The 19,121-nt window shown below is 38.6% G+C and overlaps 1 protein-coding gene and 1 long non-coding RNA gene across 3 annotated transcripts in view; one reads left to right on the top strand and one right to left on the bottom strand.

Moving 5' to 3' along the window:
- Positions 1–452: 452 nt before the first annotated feature.
- Spock1 (SPARC (osteonectin), cwcv and kazal like domains proteoglycan 1) overlaps positions 453–19,121 on the bottom strand; it is a 527,108-nt gene continuing 508,439 nt past the window's right edge. For both annotated transcript variants that reach the window (XM_087194726.1, XM_087194725.1), the window contains exons 8-11: positions 15,517–15,738; positions 10,242–10,304; positions 4,451–4,588; positions 453–3,915 (exon numbers count right to left, since the gene is read on the bottom strand). In XM_087194726.1, coding sequence (XP_087050852.1) covers positions 3,725–3,915; positions 4,451–4,588; positions 10,242–10,304; positions 15,517–15,738 — 614 coding nt within the window. In that variant the 3' untranslated portion in view covers positions 453–3,724. The remainder of the gene's footprint in view (positions 3,916–4,450; positions 4,589–10,241; positions 10,305–15,516; positions 15,739–19,121) is intronic.
- Positions 3,852–18,643, top strand: LOC147822920 (uncharacterized). Its single transcript, XR_002387021.2, has 3 exons — positions 3,852–3,942; positions 14,636–14,684; positions 18,496–18,643. It is a non-coding gene; the product is annotated as an uncharacterized LOC147822920 (long non-coding RNA).

Here is a 19,121-nt window from a genome sequence, read left to right as displayed (position 1 = left end):
CCTGGTGTTTGACAAGCATCTGGTGTATTAATTCACAGATGGAGGAGAAATCAGGGTCCTTGTAAAGGGGTGAGAGATTCTTCCCCACCCACCTAAGGGGAATTAGAGAATAACTAGCTGGAAAGGAAATAAACAAGCAGAGTTTAAAATGTTAAAAGTTAAAAATAGGATAACAATATGAAATCTGGTAGGTAAGGAGTAAAGCTAAAGCCTGAGAGAGAGAAGCAGCTAAAATAGAGGTCAGGTGGTTTGGCTCTGAGTAGCCACAGGGCATGTGTATATCAGGACAGGACTGACCACCGGCAGGTCAAGATTGGCACCTATGTATGGCAATCTTGACTGAGGCCATTGGTGGCAGGCCTCTTCAGCTCCAGACTGTCCTGCAGTGACTGTGTATGGGATGTGGCCTCATGACTTCATATCCAAGCTAACAAAATGGAAACACTTCAGTGTTGCAGACAAAGTAAAATTTATTGAGACAGACAGAAATGCACCTACTCAGGACTACAATTAAGCATTTGCTATTAACCAAAGAGTTGTGTTCACATTCCAGATAAGTGTACATGGAAAAGCATTCAGAATACTAGTTTTTCTACATCACTATTTCATCTACAATAGGGACAACAAACTGACACTCTGGATTTGATGGGCTCTCATTACAAGGCTACACACTGAACAGGGACAAACATCAGTGACTTTGAGAAAAAGGTATAAAAAGACCAAAACCACCCACTGTAGAAAGGGCTCTTGGATGTTACTGTACAGTGTGGTCAAGCTAAACCAAAACCAAATGGGAATGGCATCCTGGGGAGAATAGAGGGGCAGACCTGGACAGATCCATCATTTGCTGATATGGGTAAGGAAATGGGCATAAACAAAGAGAAGCTGGCATAAAACCTCAAATTCAGTAGTTAGGTATCCCCACGCCCAGAACATTTGTAAACAAAAAGACATTCATATGGCAGACAACCATGGTGAAAGAAAATCCTTGGATTTGACTTGGATGCCACAGTAATGGTAATAAGGAACCAGTTATAGGATAAGAAACTATTCACTAAAGAATTTCCAAAATTAAGTTAGGATTGAACTCAATACCTGTCTCAAACAAAGGATTGGATTATTACAAGACTATTTTCTCTCTTTAAAAAATTCAATATCTTATGCAAACTTGGTCACTGTAACTAAAGGGCCCCTTCCAAAAACAAGAAAACAAAAATTCTACTTAGAAGGATAAGGTAACTCAAAATTTAATCCAAAATAATACTAGTGGAAAGTACTCAAGATCTTTAAAGGCCTAATGCTGTTGTGCCAAAGTGAGGCATGAAAAGTGATGTTAATGTTGCTCCATTGATTTTAGGTTCCAGTCTTACAAGGGCTTTTTGTTTAGTATTTTAATGAATCAAAATATCTTCTTGGAAAAATATCTGAAAATGGCATCTCATTACTTTCCTGGGAATTGCCTATTGAGCACTCTTCTCCATCATTAAGTTAATGCTAAGGATCTTTAAGTGTCATCTTAATTTGACACTTGTCATAAGATAATTAGGCAAATTAAAATCAGTGGTTCACTTCGTTCCTAGAAGTTTCTCTAAGTGAAATCAATTTGTCGATTTTAATTTGTTCTCATGTGCATTTTTCCAAGCTCAGAGGACACAGTAACAATATTTTTCTTTGATGATATAAACTGAGCTTTTTTAATATGTCTTGATTTTTATGTTCACTATTGTAATTTAGCAGCAATTAAGCACCTGTTTTCTAAATTATTTTCTCAGAGTTGTAACTGAGTGGGGAAAAATATGGAAATGGAAGTGATGGGGTTGAGATCCCAATACAGAGCTTGCCTGTGGTCTCCATATAGGGGCAGTACATACATTGTCTATTAGGTCAAAGAAATCGGCAACACCAGGTATATTCATTTCCCATCTGAGACCAACCCTAGGGATAATGGCACTTTATCCAGCCTATGCAAGGAATGCTAATTTAAGGTGGGTTACAGCATACAAATGGTCAGTTTGGTGTGGGGGTTAGTCAGCTGCCACAGGGATCATGGTCTGGCTGAACGAATGAAATATATATATATATATTTTTTTTTTTCTTTGCCTAGTTGATGTGGTTGTCTTGTGGACTGGATAAAGGCAAGAAAGAGAGATGAGGAATATGTGGCCTCGAGAGCTGGGGTCTGGGTGGCTGACTGGGGCAACTGAGGAGGTACAAAACAAACAGGGTAAGAGTTTACAGACCAGTACTAAACTGAATGGGGCCACTGTGAAGACTACTCTTTGGTACTTGTATGAGAGAATTCTAAAGAATGTGGAGACGATGGCCCTACCGGATTTAGAACTAGACTTCAATAAAGAGTTTTGGGGAAAGAAATACAATGGTGAAAAGCTTTCTTCAGGAATGTCTCAAGACTTTTGTGTATGTAGAGAGGCTGGGGGGCTAGCTCTTAAAATTCCAAACCTAGCTTCTATATGCTACTCTGAAGTTCCTTCTAGGCCTCCGTTTTCTGAAAAATATGGGTGGTTTTAAAAAACTCTACACAGCTTTTGTACCCTTATCATGATTTGTGGGTGAAAAGGAGCCAAAATCAAAATATTGAGTTAAGAACCCTAAGTTGTATTCTAAGGAATACCATGGTTCTGTCTTCTCAGAGAACCGGGTGGGTGCATGCATGCCTTACAAAAAGCCCTTGAGTAGGTAGGGGAAGGGAGGACCCTGCACTGACAGGGCTGCTGCAGCCTGTGGGGCTTTGAGCTGAAATGAGAGCAATGGCTTGTGAAGCTGCCCAAGTGGGAGTCACATGGCTTCTGCAAGAAAAACGATTTAGGCAAATGATTTGGAGGCTTATCCAAAGCAAAGAAGCTTCCAGTAACTGCTAATGCATAGAGAAGAAACCTCCTCAGCCTGCAGGCTACAAGTGCCAACTGTTAGTACAAAATAGGACTTTCATACAAATTTCTTATTTCAGAAATTGTGTTCCAGGTCTGGACAAGCTGACAAATTGAAATTTTCAAAATTAATTTTTAATGGATAGCCAGACACTTTTTTGAAAAGTGTATGTGCAAAGCATGCACATACAGTCTCTTTTGTACATATGTACATACTTGTCATGTACAGAAAGAAGCATCCAAACATTGATTTTTCAGTAAGTGAATTCCCCCAAGGGACTGAATTAAGGCTGTTATTTGTAGGAAGCCAGATATAGGGCTATGAAAATTAATTTTTAATAATAAACACCAGGGGTGGTTGGGGCAGGAGGAAAAGGTACAGTGTGGTGTGTTTTCCACGACATCTACAGGACACAAGAAAAGCACTTAGACACTGTAAGGCTGGGAACCATGCTGTAATAACCACCAATGTGGGTAATCAGAAAGGGTCTTTGACATTTACGAGGGTGGGGGCTCCCTGCACTGTTGGATTCCACATAAATCACATGCTTGTTGCAAAACTCTCACAGGAAGGAGGGTCTATTTAATTAAACCAGCCATTCTCTTGTCCAAAAAATAGCAAATTAAAAAAAACCCCAAACAACACCCTTTCTCCCACACAACCATATGAAAATCAGAATACTCCGGGACAAGCAGTTGTCTTCCAAACCTTCAGTTGGGTACAGAGAGCAACAGTGGAGAAGAGACGTTGGTGCCTTGGAGTCTTAGATACCAATGCAGGAATAGGAAGTGACTTGCAAGTGTGTGCAAAATGTGTGTCCTCTTCCTTGTGGGCACTACCATATGTACCCAACCTCATCTTCTTTGTCATCATCCTCATCTTCGTCATCCTCTGTCACAGACCGAGTGTGAACCCTCAGCTTCCCCTCTTTGTCCTTTGGTCCCAGCTCCTGTTCATCTTCTAGGTCATCCAGCAGGACCACGGAGCCACCACTGCCAAAATCCCCTGAGGTTTCCTGCTCCTCTTCTGGCACAAGAGAAAAAAAGGCTGAAGGTCAGTTTCTGTTTCTACATCACAGCCTTTGTTGGGGCTTCCCTTTGCCTGTGACTTGACTTGCAAGGCAACTTGTGGGGCAAAACCATAGAATTTACTTTCTGAATCTGGGAGCATGCCTGCCTACCCATCTGGGGTCAGTCTCTGTGGTGAGAACTACAAACTGTATTTTGGCATAAACCCTAGAATGCTGGAGTGCCACTACCTTCTCAGGAGGTTTATAATCCCAAGTGAAAAGTGTCCTGTGCCTGCAGCAGTTATCCTAACTCTCAAAAACTCCCCTCTAACCTGTTGGTCTTGGTCATGTGAGTTCCTGCCACTTGCAAGGTTATGCTGTGCTATGTATGCCATGCTATGCATGAGCTCATGTAACTTAGGGTCCCCGTGTCTCCACTGTAAACTCATAGTAGAACAGAGCTACCTCTCGGTATCTGCCATGATCCTTACAAAGTGAGGACTGATGACTCTCCAGAGTCAGTGTGTGGCTGACGCAGAAGGCCTTACTCACCACAGCTCACGGCACCCTGTTTCCTGGAGCCAGCCAGCTCATTCCCGTATTTATCCACACACCAGCACTGCCCTGTGCTGCCGTGGCACTGCGTGGCTTTGTAATAGCCCTCTTCATTACACCGAGGTATGAATGCCCCTGGGGGAACAAGAGGTCAACTTTAATGAGAGAAGCACAGAGATACTCAGGGTTAATATTATTCAAGACAGGGAGGAGAGCTCACACATATTTGCTACAGGGCTGCCAGGAGAGAATGGGGTTAGTTGATTACTTCATCAAGACGATAGGGACCTGAATAGTTAGGAGCCCAAATGCACTGAACTGGAAGGATCTCAATTTTCAAACAGGCTCAATAATAGTTAATATGTGTTAAATATTCATGTATATGTGGGTTACTGAACAAAACCATGCACACATTCACACAATTTCTGATTGTCCCAAGCCCGAGAGACCAGTAGTAATGTTACCTTTTATTAAATAGGAGACTGAGGTACAGGAAAATTAAGTAATCTGCCAAAGGCACCTACAAATAAACACCAAGTCTAGACTCGCATCATTGACTGAATCCAAAGCAGTGCTTCTCAAACTCCCTCCCGCGATAAAGAACTTGTTTTTGTTTAACTTCCAGTCTGTTAAAGACAATACTTGGCCTACCTACATAAAATGACTCTGTGAAATTGCTATAAAGGTTTCTAAATGTATCAATTTCTGACTCACGGCTGAACCCTAACAAGCCTTTTATTAGCTACAATCCATACAGCACACTTTTCAAAGCCATTCACTGTCACTGTTATCATGCCTCTAACAAAGCTGATAATAGCCAAATGCTTCCCTTGCAGCATTCCACTCAGCTATCTCAATAACAGCAAAGGGATTGGTGTTTACAGATAAAAAGTGATAAAGGAGTTACACTACTTGTCTCAGGATTTTTTCTATTCCCTCTTTACTAGAGTTTTATTTTTTCCCTTTAAATCACAAATGGGTACTACTGCTAATTCATTTTTATCAGTTGAGAAAAAATTTTTATCTTTTATATAGTCTTAATGAATTACAAGTGACATAATATTAGAAAACTGCTTTCATGAAGTAGACACTTCTTGGTCTCAATACATTGTTACTGAAATATTATTGCTGATTAATTTGTAGGTGTTTTTGCAAACATGTTACTAAATAATTCCGGTATTTTTTCCATCTTTTTCTAGACATTTTGTACAAAATAAGAATGATCTTTTCCTTGAAGAATTTCCCCTCCTTTCTATCCGGGGGAAAAAATATTTTGGGCTTGTTCCCTGTTTGGGGTTTGAGAGTAGCATTTTGATTTTTTTTATAGTTTTGATCTATTGTGCCATTTATGGCCCAAACTTGACACCTGATAGTATCCATTTCATCTCAGCTTTCATAACACTTGTTCTCGCAGTTTGGTCTGAGGACTAGCAGCATAATTTGCAAACCTCTTAGAAATTCAAATTTTGGATCCCCAGTTCAAAAGCGCCGAGTCAGAAATTTAGGGACTGGGCCCCAATGGTGTCCGCTTTGATAAACTCTCCAAACTAAAGTCTGAGAACCCTGAAGTACAACAGTCCTCTCTAACTTAGTTTCTATCACTCTCATTTAAATTCATGGCAATATTTGAGCCTTTTTACCTCATAATGTCATGGGTTTCTATTTCATTGGTTTGTGAAAAAAATCTTTGACATGCTATTGTGTTTTTATTTCATTGTTTTCTGCTTGACTTTAGTCATTTTGGTTTATTGTGTATTTATAGCTTTTGAGTTGAAAATCTAGTTAATTTAGTCTTGATCTTTATTTTTCATAAATGCATTTTAATTTATATATTTTATTAGAATAAAATAAATGCTGCTAAATATAAAGATGTATGCCCTATAAAAGTATTTTGATAGCAAGTTAGAATTATAATTCCATACTGTTGGTGCAATCAGAAAAAGGTGGTAAAAATGTATTTCAAGCTTATTCAGTAAAAAAAGAAAATACAGACTAAATAGGATATATAATTTTTGAATGCACAAAAGAAACATATGGAGAATATATATATATATTTTACTCTATTTTCATAGATTTGATAGTTACTTCAAATTTGAGCAATATTTAGAAAACCCCAACATATATGGAACTTTGATAATCTCATTTTTTTATTCTATTATTACCGTGTTGTGATCAGGGAATTTGATATGTGATTATTTGAAATTTGTTGAGTTTTATTTTGTTGTATAGTACATGGAAGATATCTAGTGTGTGTTTGAAGCCCATATATTTAATGCCTAGCTTCAGAACTACGTAAGTATGAATGCAAACTAGTCGTGCTGTTCAATTCTTCTGCCCTTTTCAAGAAGAGATAGATTCTGAGGCTGACTGTGGATATGACAGTTCCTCTTTGCAATTCTGTTATATTTTGTTTTAGGAGTATATAAATTGGTAGCATAATAGGAATATTTTGGCAAGATGATACTCTTGTACCATCTTATTTTTTAGGATTAGCATTTGTCAAATATTAACACTGTTATACAGAAGAATATTTCCCATTTAATTTCAGCTTTCTGAGAACTGCTTTAGATGTAACTTATTTTAAAAATTACCAGTCCATTCTTTCTCTCTCATAACAAATGAGTTTGGCCCATTCACATTTATTGTGATTACAGATTGCTTACTTATTTTTGCCACCAAATTGGAATTTTTTCTATTTATCATCTTCCCCATTTTTGGGCCTCCCATGGAAAGTTTTCTCTATGTGTTTCTTTTGAGCATTGAAAAACTATATATTCTATTTAGTCTGAATTTTCTTTTCTTTCTGAATTTTCTTTTCTTCCTGAATAAACCTAAAACACATTTTTGCCACCTTTTTCTGATTGCCCTCAACAGTCTGTAATTATAATTCTAATTTGCTTTCAAAATACTTTTATAGGTCATACATACTTAGATTTAGGAGTAATTTTCACAGTTGCAGCTGAATAATTCTGCCATCATTTATCTGGTATAGTAAATCCTTTAGTGATATTTTAGTAAGGTAAATCTTAGATGGATTGAGAGTACCTTTGTCACCACACATGAACAATAGTTGAGGGAAGTTTAAAATTCTAAGTTCAATTTTGCCATTTATTTATTTATTATTATTATTTTTTGATACTGGGAATTGAACTCAGGACCTTGCACTTGCCAGGCAGGCATGGTGCCGCTGAGCTAAATCCCTGGCCCTCAATTTTCTCTTTTTAAATTAATGTTGCCAATAGAAAGTCTGATGTGAATCTGATTCTTGTTCAACAGTAGGTAATCTTTATTCATGATAGATTTTCCTGACAAAGTATGTGAATATGATTCATTTTTGTGTGCTTTTTAGTTTGACCTGAGTAATAATATCCTGTATATCAGCTTCCTAAAAATAGGGGCTCTTGCTTATCACTGTAGCTTTGCATTCCTTAATTTTTTACCTATGTGTTTAGAAGGACAGTGTTTTCAAACTCACCTTTTATTTTATGGGATGATATAGGAAGGAAAAGTGTGGCACTGGAGGAAGAGGTTTCTATAATTTTGAACCAAGATTAATACCCAGATTCACCTGACACTACAATCTACTCTCAAACCCTCTACTCACCTGGCTATTCCAAGATGACCAACTTGCCAGGGATCACATGAGATTGTGCAGGGGATAGTGGCTCTGGAGACCCTGAACACAATAGACAGCCCTCAGGAAAGGCTGCTGGTTCCTCCAAGAGGCTCCGTGATCCTGCCCTCTTACCTAGGCACTCAAGTCACAGCACATTGGCCCTCATCCCTCATTTTCAGGATGTGGAAGGGAATGAAAAGGGAGATGCTTTCAACAGCCCCCAGAACCAAAAAACAAAGAAATTTAACAGATTCTTAATAAAGTACTACCATGAAAGAGAACTAGTGAGCAGGGAAAATGCTGATCTTACCCCTTGAGCTGTGGTTTAAAAACAACAAGATTTAATAGAACAAAAATAAATAAAAATTGGGCTGAGCCTCCAGGTTGGTAAGAAGCAGGTGCTGCACTAAATCTCTAATTTAATAAAATTACTGCTTTTTCTAAGTAGGTAGTAATTATAACTGATTATAATTTGTTGTTGCCTATTTTGTTATTTATTTGAATCTGAATATCCCTGAATACACAGTTATTATATTAGGAGATTTCCCCATGCATATAATAATGTGTAAGCAAATAAATGGCATTTTTATGAGTCAGCCAGAGTAATCTCCATGTGTAGGAAATGTGAAAAGACAAGGTGGGATTCTGGTAGGAAAAAGGCATTTCATTTGTGTACTGGAGTAAGTGGAAAATGAGACACCTCAGATGACAGACTTTACAAATGTCTAATTAATTACTAACTGATGAGGCAATTACAGATATCCATATACCATGGAAACATTTTTAAAGCAATATATGAATTAAATAACTACATGTAGATCTTAGGTATGCCACACACCCAAAACGGCATTCCACACGGAGGAATGAGATCAGTCACTGTAAGTCTCTGCACTGGAAAAACATACGGAGAGTGGATCTAGCCACTTTATCTTCTGACTAAAAAGATATCTTTTTACATAGGAGAAGAACTTAGACCTTGGGAGTTGAAAATCATGATAATCTCTGAGTCTCTTCTGAATTGAATAGGGTATTGTTAGAAGTCAAAAGTATGAGGCAAGTCAGGGAAATAAGTAATTTCAAAGGTAGAAGGAAAGAGTAGGTACTTTGAGGTGACCCATAGATTCAGAAGAGAAATTGTCAGAATTCATAGATTCCCTGCATTTGAGAATCTGCAAGAAAAGTTGTCCATTTCCTTCAAATAAATAGATAAACTTCTGAAATGGCAGGCTGCTTTAGGGAATGCACCTGCCTCGGAATGCTTAACAAGAATAATTCTGAGTTATTGTGTTGCAGCTGTCAGCTCTTTTCAAAAAAGCAAGGAAAGCAGACTCTTTTTCAGAAAATGAGGTTTGTCAGTGATGGCCTGGTCTAAAAGCCACCATTCCCCTGAGTGCTACAGCAAGGAGGGCCAGAAGGGAATACTCAGGCTGGCGCTTGTCATCTTTGCTTTGACCCAAATTTGCGTGTCAGGGAAACACACCTTACTTGCTTCTGTCCTAATGGAGAAGGAGAGATGAACAGTGTCTCAACAGCCAGAACACTTTCCTCTAGGGATTAGGTGAAAACTGAGAGATAGGAAAGTGCAGACAAGCCTTTCAACCCTATCTGATAAATTCTGAAGGAGGGGAGGGTACTACTTGTCTTCCTCCTGGAATAGGCATCTTGCTCTCAGGAATAAGGAAATTCAGCTATAGTCTTCAACCTTTAGAAATGGAAAGACTATGTGTTTGTTAAAATTCTATTGAATGATCCTCAGTACAAAAAAAAAAAAAAAACCAACAAAAACAAACAAAAAACCCCAAAAAACTCTATTGAATGGCTTTACTTGAAAAAGGAGAAAGCCAGGGTTTATTGTAGTCTATGATCAGGAGAAAGTTAACAATAGAAATGGGCCTGGAATCAAGCCCTTCCTGAGTTTGGGTCTAATCTCTGGCCTCTCCTCTTGCTGGTGAGACATGTGGTAGCTGTTATCCAGATACCCAATCCTCTGCTTATGTCTAGCTATCTGTGGCATATTACCAACTGTCTGCAAGCATTCAGCCTGGACTGAAAGGAGGCATTTTTTTCACAAGATGCCTGCCCTAAGTGAGTAATCATCGAAGTGGTGAACATTACAAGAGACATGGATGGTTTAATTAGTTGTTTAAATGGATGGCAAACAATTATACTTACCCAACAGGCTTTTCCCCTTGCTCAGCTTTTGAATTCTGTTCATTTCATTCTGGCAAGGGAGACCTAAAAAATAATTTATAGAAGTCAGTTTCCAGATGGTATGGGATATAATCTCTAATGATTGACTTCCTGTTTGATGTGAAATGAAGTCATTGAAACACCTGGGAGTGGAACTGCTCCATATGCTGTTATATGCAACAAAGCAAATTCAGGCCAGTACTGTTATTAATTAAAAAATAACCTCATACCACATGATACTTAAAATAGTATTTTGGGTTTTCTTGCATTGTTTAGGAATTTTCTTTCCTCTCATCGGCTTAAGCAGACACCAGGTCCTATTAGGTGACTTGCAACAGACTTTCTCCTTTTCATCAGGGAGAAGTATTCAGCTAACATTTCTGTGAGCTGGAAACTGGGGCCGAGGGTTAAGTGTTCTGAATCCACAGACCAACTAGCCAGAGGTGACAACTACTCGATTTATTCTAGGTCTTGTGGCAGGAGAGAAAGAGGATTAGAACTACCCTAAGAATGTAAAACACAGGAAGACACAGAAGAACTCTGGAGACATAGACACAGTGTGGGTAACAATTAAGAGAATAGTTTTTAATCTACCTTTTATCACCACCTCACTGAACACTGTGGAAGTCTCTTTTCCCCTCTCAGCCAGAGTCCTCAGTTATAAGATGTATATTTTATGAACCAGCAAAGGACAGCAGCAGAGACCCACACGGCTAAAAAATGGCATGTGTGGAAGAACATGGTACTTTTGCCTCCTTAGAAAAGAACTTACATCCATTCTAAGTACAATGACACGTGACTTCACTAATTCTTTGTAGGTCTGGTGTCCTGGGAGGTTCTGCTACTTGCTCATGGTCATCCTGGCATTGGCAATGTGTCCTTTTTTCTCAGTTCTGACAACTGGCTCATACTGCCTCTTTCTATAGGCTATATATATATATATATAGTACCTATTACCCTGTGGATTTCACTATGCCACCTAGTCTTGCTGCTTGTTCTGCAAGAGAAACTAGTTATAAAATACATTTGTTGACTTCTGACTTTTAGATGCTTTCAGAGTAAAGGAGAAAGATCCAAACTGAAAGCAATAGAAAAGGAGAAACTAATTCCATATGTGATTATAAAAAGGAGCGTTTACTATGACAACTAACATTTACTGAATTGCTAGAAGGTGCCAGGCATTGTTCTAGAACTTCACGTGTCTTAATTTAGTCTTCACAAACACCATGTATGATAGGTACCAATATTATCCCTGTTTTGTAGTGGAAATTTTCATCTTTGTAACTATGCAGAAAGAAGAGAAACTGTAGGTGTTTACTTCTACAAAAGGAAGAAAAGCAAAATCCTATAAGCATTGGCTCAGACAGTTCATCGTGAAGCAAGTTTCTAATTTTAAGAAACTTCCTTCAAATTGTTGTACAGAAATTTTTAAACTCTATTTAAAGATAAGGAAAAATTAATCCAACTAAATTTACTCAAAAAAAGTAGAACAAGAAAAAACTCCAGGTGGAATTCTGTAACAGTGTTGGTTGCTGAGCAGATAATGATTTCCACAGACCCCTCTCAGAAGTCTAGGAATCTGATGAAAAATACACTGTGTTAAGACTAGAGTGCAATACACAGTGTATGGAGTCAAGGAGAACATGAGGCCAAAAGCAGAAAACTGGGCCGTTAAAGAAGTAAGGCCATATCCAAAACAACAAAACTTATATGAAACCCCTATGCTGTTGATGTTCTTGAGAAAAGACTAATCAGACGGAACTTAACAAAGGCCTTAATTCTAAAGTTCCAAAAAGCCTAACTTACCTCAGAAAAAAGAGAGAGTGACACAGCCCTAAACATGATTAAGACATGTGCTAGGAATTAATGTCCTTGAAAAGCACACAAAGAATTCTCTGGGCTTCCAAGCAAAGTGGTTACATTATAATAAAAGAAAGAGAATAGTCTTATAAAAACAAAAGCAAACAAGTATGACTCCAGGAAGTTTATACTTAGTATCTCAAGGATAAATGAAACAGAAATATTTCAAACATTCAAAGACTAATTGAAGGAAGGCAATTCCATAAGAATCGTAGAAAAAAAGACTACTTGTGAAATTCAAATTTAGGGGGAAAAAAAGTGAAACTACTCAACAAGTAATCTTCCCAATGTTAAAAAAGTAAGAGTGCCCTCTAACTTCATCACTACGTTTTTCATGCTCTCCAAGTTTTATATAAAATGAATTAAATTATTAAGGAAGTAAAATAGAACTCTTACAGCTGGTTATGGAGCAGGAAGGGAGGTGGTGAAGATCTAATTAAAAAAAAAAAAAAGGAAATGAGAGAAATCCATAGTTAAACAATGAGAAGTGAAGAACTTCAACAAATTACTTTGCAAAACTAATCCAGGTTCCATGCACAACCATGGGCCAGTGAGGAATCTTGGCTTCCCCAAGCAGTGGCAGAAAGGGCAGCCTATCCCGAGGGTCGCCCATGGCAAGGTGACCAGCTCCGTGGCTTGATTAAGGCTGTGTCACCTCACCCTGGCACTGAACTAGAGATATATCATTAAAAATCAGTCTCTGTTCTGCCGCTTGCCTTGCAAGTGCAGGGTCCCGAGTCCAATCCCCAGTACCAATAAATAAATAAATAAATAAAAAATCAGTCTCTGTGCTTTTAAGAAACCCAGTAAAAATCACATAATTTTAGATGAATTCAAGCGTAAAGCTATCATTAAGCTTAATGCTGCATCACTACAAGTATTTATTTTTAAAAACCCCAAAACATAGGTATTTTTAAACATCAATTTATAGTTACTAGATGATGTGATTAGAAAACAGAAAGAAATGAGACATAAAATTTTAAAAGAAAAAGAAAAAAATGATCTCTATTTGCAGATGATATGATTGTGCACCTGAAAACCCAAGCAAAGCAACCAGGATAACTTATAAACAAAATGAGGATTTAAGGCAGTGGAACAACCATTAGAGAGGAAATACAGTGGAAAAAACAGTGCATTTCCAGTGGTAGCAATAACAAACACAAGGGAAATGCAATATTGGTGAGAACAAAAGTTAAAAATGTAACACTACTGGTTGACAGACAAATACTGTTCTAAGATAAAAGGATTCAGTGCTATATAGCTAGCAGGAACTTATTTTTAATTTTAAAAAAATTCTAAAATTCAGAGGAAGAAAAATACATGAATATCCAGAAAAATTCAGAAAAAAGTACAAAGAATTAATGGCAAGAAAGAATGGGCCTAGCAGATACTGACATACATATAGCAACTGTGATTTAAATAGTATAGAAATGATCTATAAGATGAACAGGACAGAGTATTTGGGAATATGTGTAAGATGTATGGGTGTACCCATAGGCGTGCATTTGCCGTTACAGCTGGTATTTCAAATTGACAGGAGGGAAGATAAGTTTATCAATAAATGACAGAAGGGCAACTGGATAATCATTTCCAGGGCCGACGGAAGAGGCTGTATACACAAAAAAACCTAGAGTGATATAAAATTTAAATAATAAAAAACAAAGATATTGAAGAAAATTACTACCTAAAGCAGGGAATACCTTTCTAAGTTTAATATAATCTTTATAGCTTCAAATAAGCCAGAGAATTAAAAAAATGAAGACATTACTTTTCTTAAAATTTAAAATATCTCCCTAGTAAAAAATGTACAAAGTTTACGGGCCAGGGATTTAGCTCAGTGTTTCTGCCCCCTGCCTCGCAAGCAGAAGGGGCCAAGTTTGATCCCTGGTACCAAAAAAAATGTACAATGTTTAAAGCAGAAAAAATATTTGTGATACCTATGACTGGGGAAGTTCTGATTTCCTTAATACAGAATTTTGGGGCTGGGGATTTAGCTTGGTGGTACCATGCCTGCCTCACAACCGCAAGGTCCTGAGTTTAATCCCCGGTATCAAAAACAAAAAAGAATTTCTTACTACAAAAACACAAAAGTCTAATAAGAAAAAAAGTACAAAGAACATGGACATTTCAAAGAAATCTGAGTGTTAAAGATGAGTAAAAATGTTCAACCTACATAAGAGAAATGGAATAAAGCCTATGAGGCAATGATCATGAAGTTTCATAATGCCATGGAAAAATAGGTATTCTCAGATAATTTTGGTGAGAGTGAAAATTAGTACAACTTCTTTGGAGGGCAAATTGTGGATAATGCTCAGATTAAAAGATACACATGCTTCCTGACTGGCAATTCTGTTTCTAGGACTATCTTGTAATGCTATAAATGTATACTTGTACTTACTGCTCACTTCATGCCCTTTTTTAGTGCTGACATTTTTGTTGTATGTTTGTTTTATCTATGCATTCATGCAAAATTTAAATGCTATTAGTAGCCATCCTTTTTTTTCTTTTTGTACCAGGGATCAAACTCGGGACCTTGTGTTTGTGAGGCAGGTGCTGGAACCTGAGGTAAATCCCCAGCCCCATCTTCCTTTCTTATGGGTGAGGGTGCCAGCCAGGCCTTGACCTGGATACTTGACCCATGCTGGACCAGATTACTTTGGTGTTGGATTTCAAATGCAAGCCATTTTCTGCTGGTGCCTTTGTGGACTGTCACTCTTGGGCACAACTCCCAGCAAGCTGAGACAGATGGCTATAAATCCAAACCCATGGTGCCCTTGCCACTGGACTCCTGAGAATCCTTCCGTTCCCAGTCTGAATATCTCCATAGGATGACTCTCCTGTCTGACATTGGTTTATAGGAGGTACTCTGCTATCATTTCATATATTCCTCCAAATCTTAACTCTTTCATTAACTGGAATTTATATAAAAATATTTTACAACATTAAATATAAATCTATAGACATGTGGCTTTCTCTAAGGGGAACATGGAAAGTTTGTGTGACAATGGGAATTACGATACTCTTACATTTGTACAGTATTTTTCACAGTGAGAATCTCAAAATGACCTTGGGAATTATACAGGGAAGGTTTATGTATGCCCACTTTATAGATGAAAATACTGAGGTACTATATGGTTGCGAGATTTTTCCAAAAGAAGGAACAACTGGAGAGACTTCTTGATTATATACTTAGTTTTTCCAATATACTGTGTCAAAAGCAAAGGTATATTAGGAGAAAGGAACCTGTAGGCCTACCATTAAATGGGCTAAATTCTTTATTCTCTAGCTGTGTTTTTTGTGCACTGATCACTTTTGCCACCTTGCTATGTGCTAAGTAGGCCTCCCAGGCCTAGCACAGTTATCCTGGGCACTGGATCCCATCTCCTTCTGGCCTTACCTCCAGGCTTCTGAAAGCAGTAGCACCACTCATTGTTAGAGAGCTTGCCATCCTTGAAGGAGTCACAAGAGTTGAAGAGAGGCTTGATGCAGGGCTCATATTTATCCAGGTAAATGGCATTGATCTCTGAGTGGTCCAGCAGGAGGTCATAGTTCATGTCCAACTTGTTGAACATCCAGCCCAGGGAGTCCTTGCAGATGGGCAGGATGCTGGTGTCAAACCCTGCAGGGGAAATGCATGTCTCAACCACCACCATCCTAGACTTTCCCACCCTGCCACTCACTGGCTTCCTGACTTAAAAAGACCCCTCCCCTCCCCCTGTTGCCTTGCCTGGATCACTGGCATGCTAGAATATTTTGTTGTTTATTAAATTAAATATATTAAAATACACAAAACAGAAGGGAATACTTGAGGAAAATATGTTCTGAAGGGAACAAATCCCCAGTGCTCACATTTCTGGGATGTGAATAAGGTCTCATTGACTAGACTTGCTTAAAATAGGTATGGTTAAAAGGAAAAAATACAGCATGGTGAATAAGAGATGTAAGTTATCCTGAGAACTATGCTTTTATACTTAGGGGGAAAATAAAAACAAAAACAAAAGGATGCATAAAAAATACCAGTGAAATAAAACTATGTAGCATAATCCAGAAGCACTGATTATATCCCAGAGGACTGTTACATCCAAACAGTCTGAACATTAATGGCAAAACAAGCCAGGTACTACTTCGGTCCCCATCCTTCTTTTCTGTAATCCCCTAAGGAGATACATGAGATGGACTCCAAATGAACCAAGACAATAATTTCTTCCTTATTTCCCCATGAGAGGGGAAATAGTTTTTTTTAAAGAGTTATTTCATTTCAAAATAGAAACTATGTATTTCAGTAATAACACTTTTTGTACACCAGAGATACTGAAATCACTGTACAAACCCAGAGAAGGCACACCCCAAGTCTAAAGCTCACCTTTTTTCAGAGCCAACAGCATGGTACAATCTTGGGTTACTCTGTGGACTAGATTTCTAGTACTGATTGCCCTGGCACACTGATGCTAAAAGTTAGCTTCTAGGTTGGTACAAATAAAGCACCCTTCTAAGCTATTTATTTTTAATTATCTCATTAAATCCTTGCAGTGGTCCTACTAAATGGTACCATATCACGTCCACTTTATAGGTCTGAAAATTAGGCTCAGAGCTTGAGTGTTACTTGTTCAAGGTCACCCAACTATAGACCTGGGATTCAAACCCAGAGAGCCCAGTTCTGAGTCTGTACTCTCAGTGCCTCTCCTCACAAGGGTCCTTCTACCTCGGTGGATCTCCCCATGCTGAGGACATGCAGCCAGCTGAGGGTGTCTGTTGGGGGAAGGCTAGTGAAAGAAGGCAATACAGGGACTGCCCTGAGCGATTTTGATGGGGTTGATGGCCCACTTGTGTAGTTTCTATGCATAGCCTGGCCATCAGGTTTCTGTGTTTGCTGCCAGGACCTCTGTCTAGTCAGCAATATATAAGATACAGCAAGGTGTGCCCACCTGCCTGAAGCAGTACCTTTATCTAGAAAGGATTTCACTGTTCAGAAGCAACACAGTGAGCTCAGCACCTTCTCCACTGAGCTCTCAGTAGAACTCTGTGCTTTCGCTATTGCCGATGCTGTTAATAACAGACTGTAAGCACCCTGCAGACTGACTTCCTCCTTGTGCCCTTCAGTAGCCTCAGCCAAAACAGCCACGTAGTATCAATAAACATATTTGTTGTGAGAAGTTTGTTAGTTACTTTTAAATTAACCCTTTCAAACATAAAATATTTGCATTTTTAAATTTATTCATTTTTATAGTTTAGAACACATTTTTAAAAAAAATCCCCCATATTCCAAAAGGGGCTCTGGAATATAATGTGGCCCTTTTCTTTGAATGTCATGACTGTCCACAATCTCTGTGCCAAGGATGTCCTTCAGAGCTACTGAAGGACAGTTTATTCTGACAGTACATTGCTGTATAATCGTGTGTAAAATATATAATTTGAATCAATTTTATGATACTAACATTTTTATACATAAGAAAGAGGAGTTTACTGCTACCAGATAACCAGAAAGAAGTGCCAAGCTAGTTAGACAGCAGTCAAAAGGTCGAGAGCACTCTGCCCCCATCCGAAAGGTTCTAGAACAGGGTGTCTGTGACTGGAGGGGCAGAGGGTTTAGGTGGCCTTAAGTGTGCAAGGCTGAGCGTGGTTTCAGCTTTTTCTTTCAGAACTCCAGGCTGACAAAATTGTCATTTACTCCTTTGGCCTTGTGGGCTTACTGAGCATCATTCCTAATATTTCCTTCCCTCCAGTTGCTTTAGGACATCAAACCAAAAGCCTCTTTAGGGACTCAATTTGCTCCTGGCCAAAGAAGTCATTTGCAGGCTCCCCAGATGTCTGCAAGAGGACCCTCGGGGGACCTCAGACTGCAAGGAGCTGCACTTCCCCCATCAATCTGCTCTCAGTTGAAAGGCTGTTCAGAAAACTCAAGGGCCAGTCTGCTCCTTGAGGACCCAGGGAACAAGTTTCTCTTCCCACTGTGAAGTAATTGTCCAGAAACTCCCAAGGAGTCTCTAGCAAGAATGGAAAACAAAGAAACTGTCTTGCTTTACCTTTCCTACAGACACTATTGCCAAGAACACTTTAAGGAAGCAATCACTACTTGTTTCCATACCTCCCTCCACTTCAGTATTTGCTTTCATTTTTCTAAATTTATTTTAATTTTTATTACTACATGTTTGCAGTACATAATAACTACATTCATCATGCAGACTTGGTATTGGTACATAACACGTCTTAATTCTTTTTACTTCCCCCTCCCCAGCACTTTCTACCCCCTCTTTAAAAAATTGTCCCCTATATCAGTATTCTCCACTGGTATTTCTCAATGGGTAGGAGCAGCAAATAGCAACCAAAGAGTAGAGACTTTCATTTTCAATTGTTTTTGTCTCATTGTGTTGTCCAGAGTGGCCTCAAACTCCTGAGCTCAAGCTGTCCTCCTGCCTCAACTTCCTGAGTAGCTGGGATTATAGGAACATACCACTGTACCTGGTTGGAGATCATGTTTATGCTGGTCATACTGAATTCAACATTGACGATGTAATTTCTGACAACTCCTTACAAAAATTCCATCCAAACAATTGTGGGATCAGGGATAGGGCAAAATACTTTGCTTTAAACAATGTGTTTTTGTATTTTGACCAAATAACATACTATGCGAATAGATTGTTGCAAAACTACATGTATTTAAGTGATTGTGTGGATCAGTAATTTGATCTCTGCCTATTAGCTACAAGGTAGAAAAGCCCATCACTAAGCGTCTTTGAGTTGAATGCCTGGAGAGACCCCATCAAAGTGGAAGTGCAAGACCCACTCTGAGCCTTCTCTCAGCTGCTGATGGGAGAGAACTCTGCCCACTCCATAGCTGAGCCCAGTGGTACCTCTCAGAGGTGGCTGCATGTTAATGGTGGGGAAGGGGAACAAGTGGCCAGGACTTACTTGCTAGGGAAAAACAAAACGCAAGCAGGATAGTGTGCACAATGATATACCATCAAAGATGTTTGCTGCAGTGTCTTTTATAGCACTATACAT

Source organism: Heterocephalus glaber, unplaced genomic scaffold, assembly GCF_053883595.1.
Source record: "Heterocephalus glaber isolate CG9 unplaced genomic scaffold, H.glaber_assembly_v1.0 deba00001606, whole genome shotgun sequence".
Taxonomy (NCBI): Eukaryota; Metazoa; Chordata; class Mammalia; order Rodentia; family Bathyergidae; genus Heterocephalus; species Heterocephalus glaber.
The sequence above is the reverse complement of the archived record's forward strand: the minus strand, read 5'-3'. Positions and strand labels throughout refer to the sequence as shown.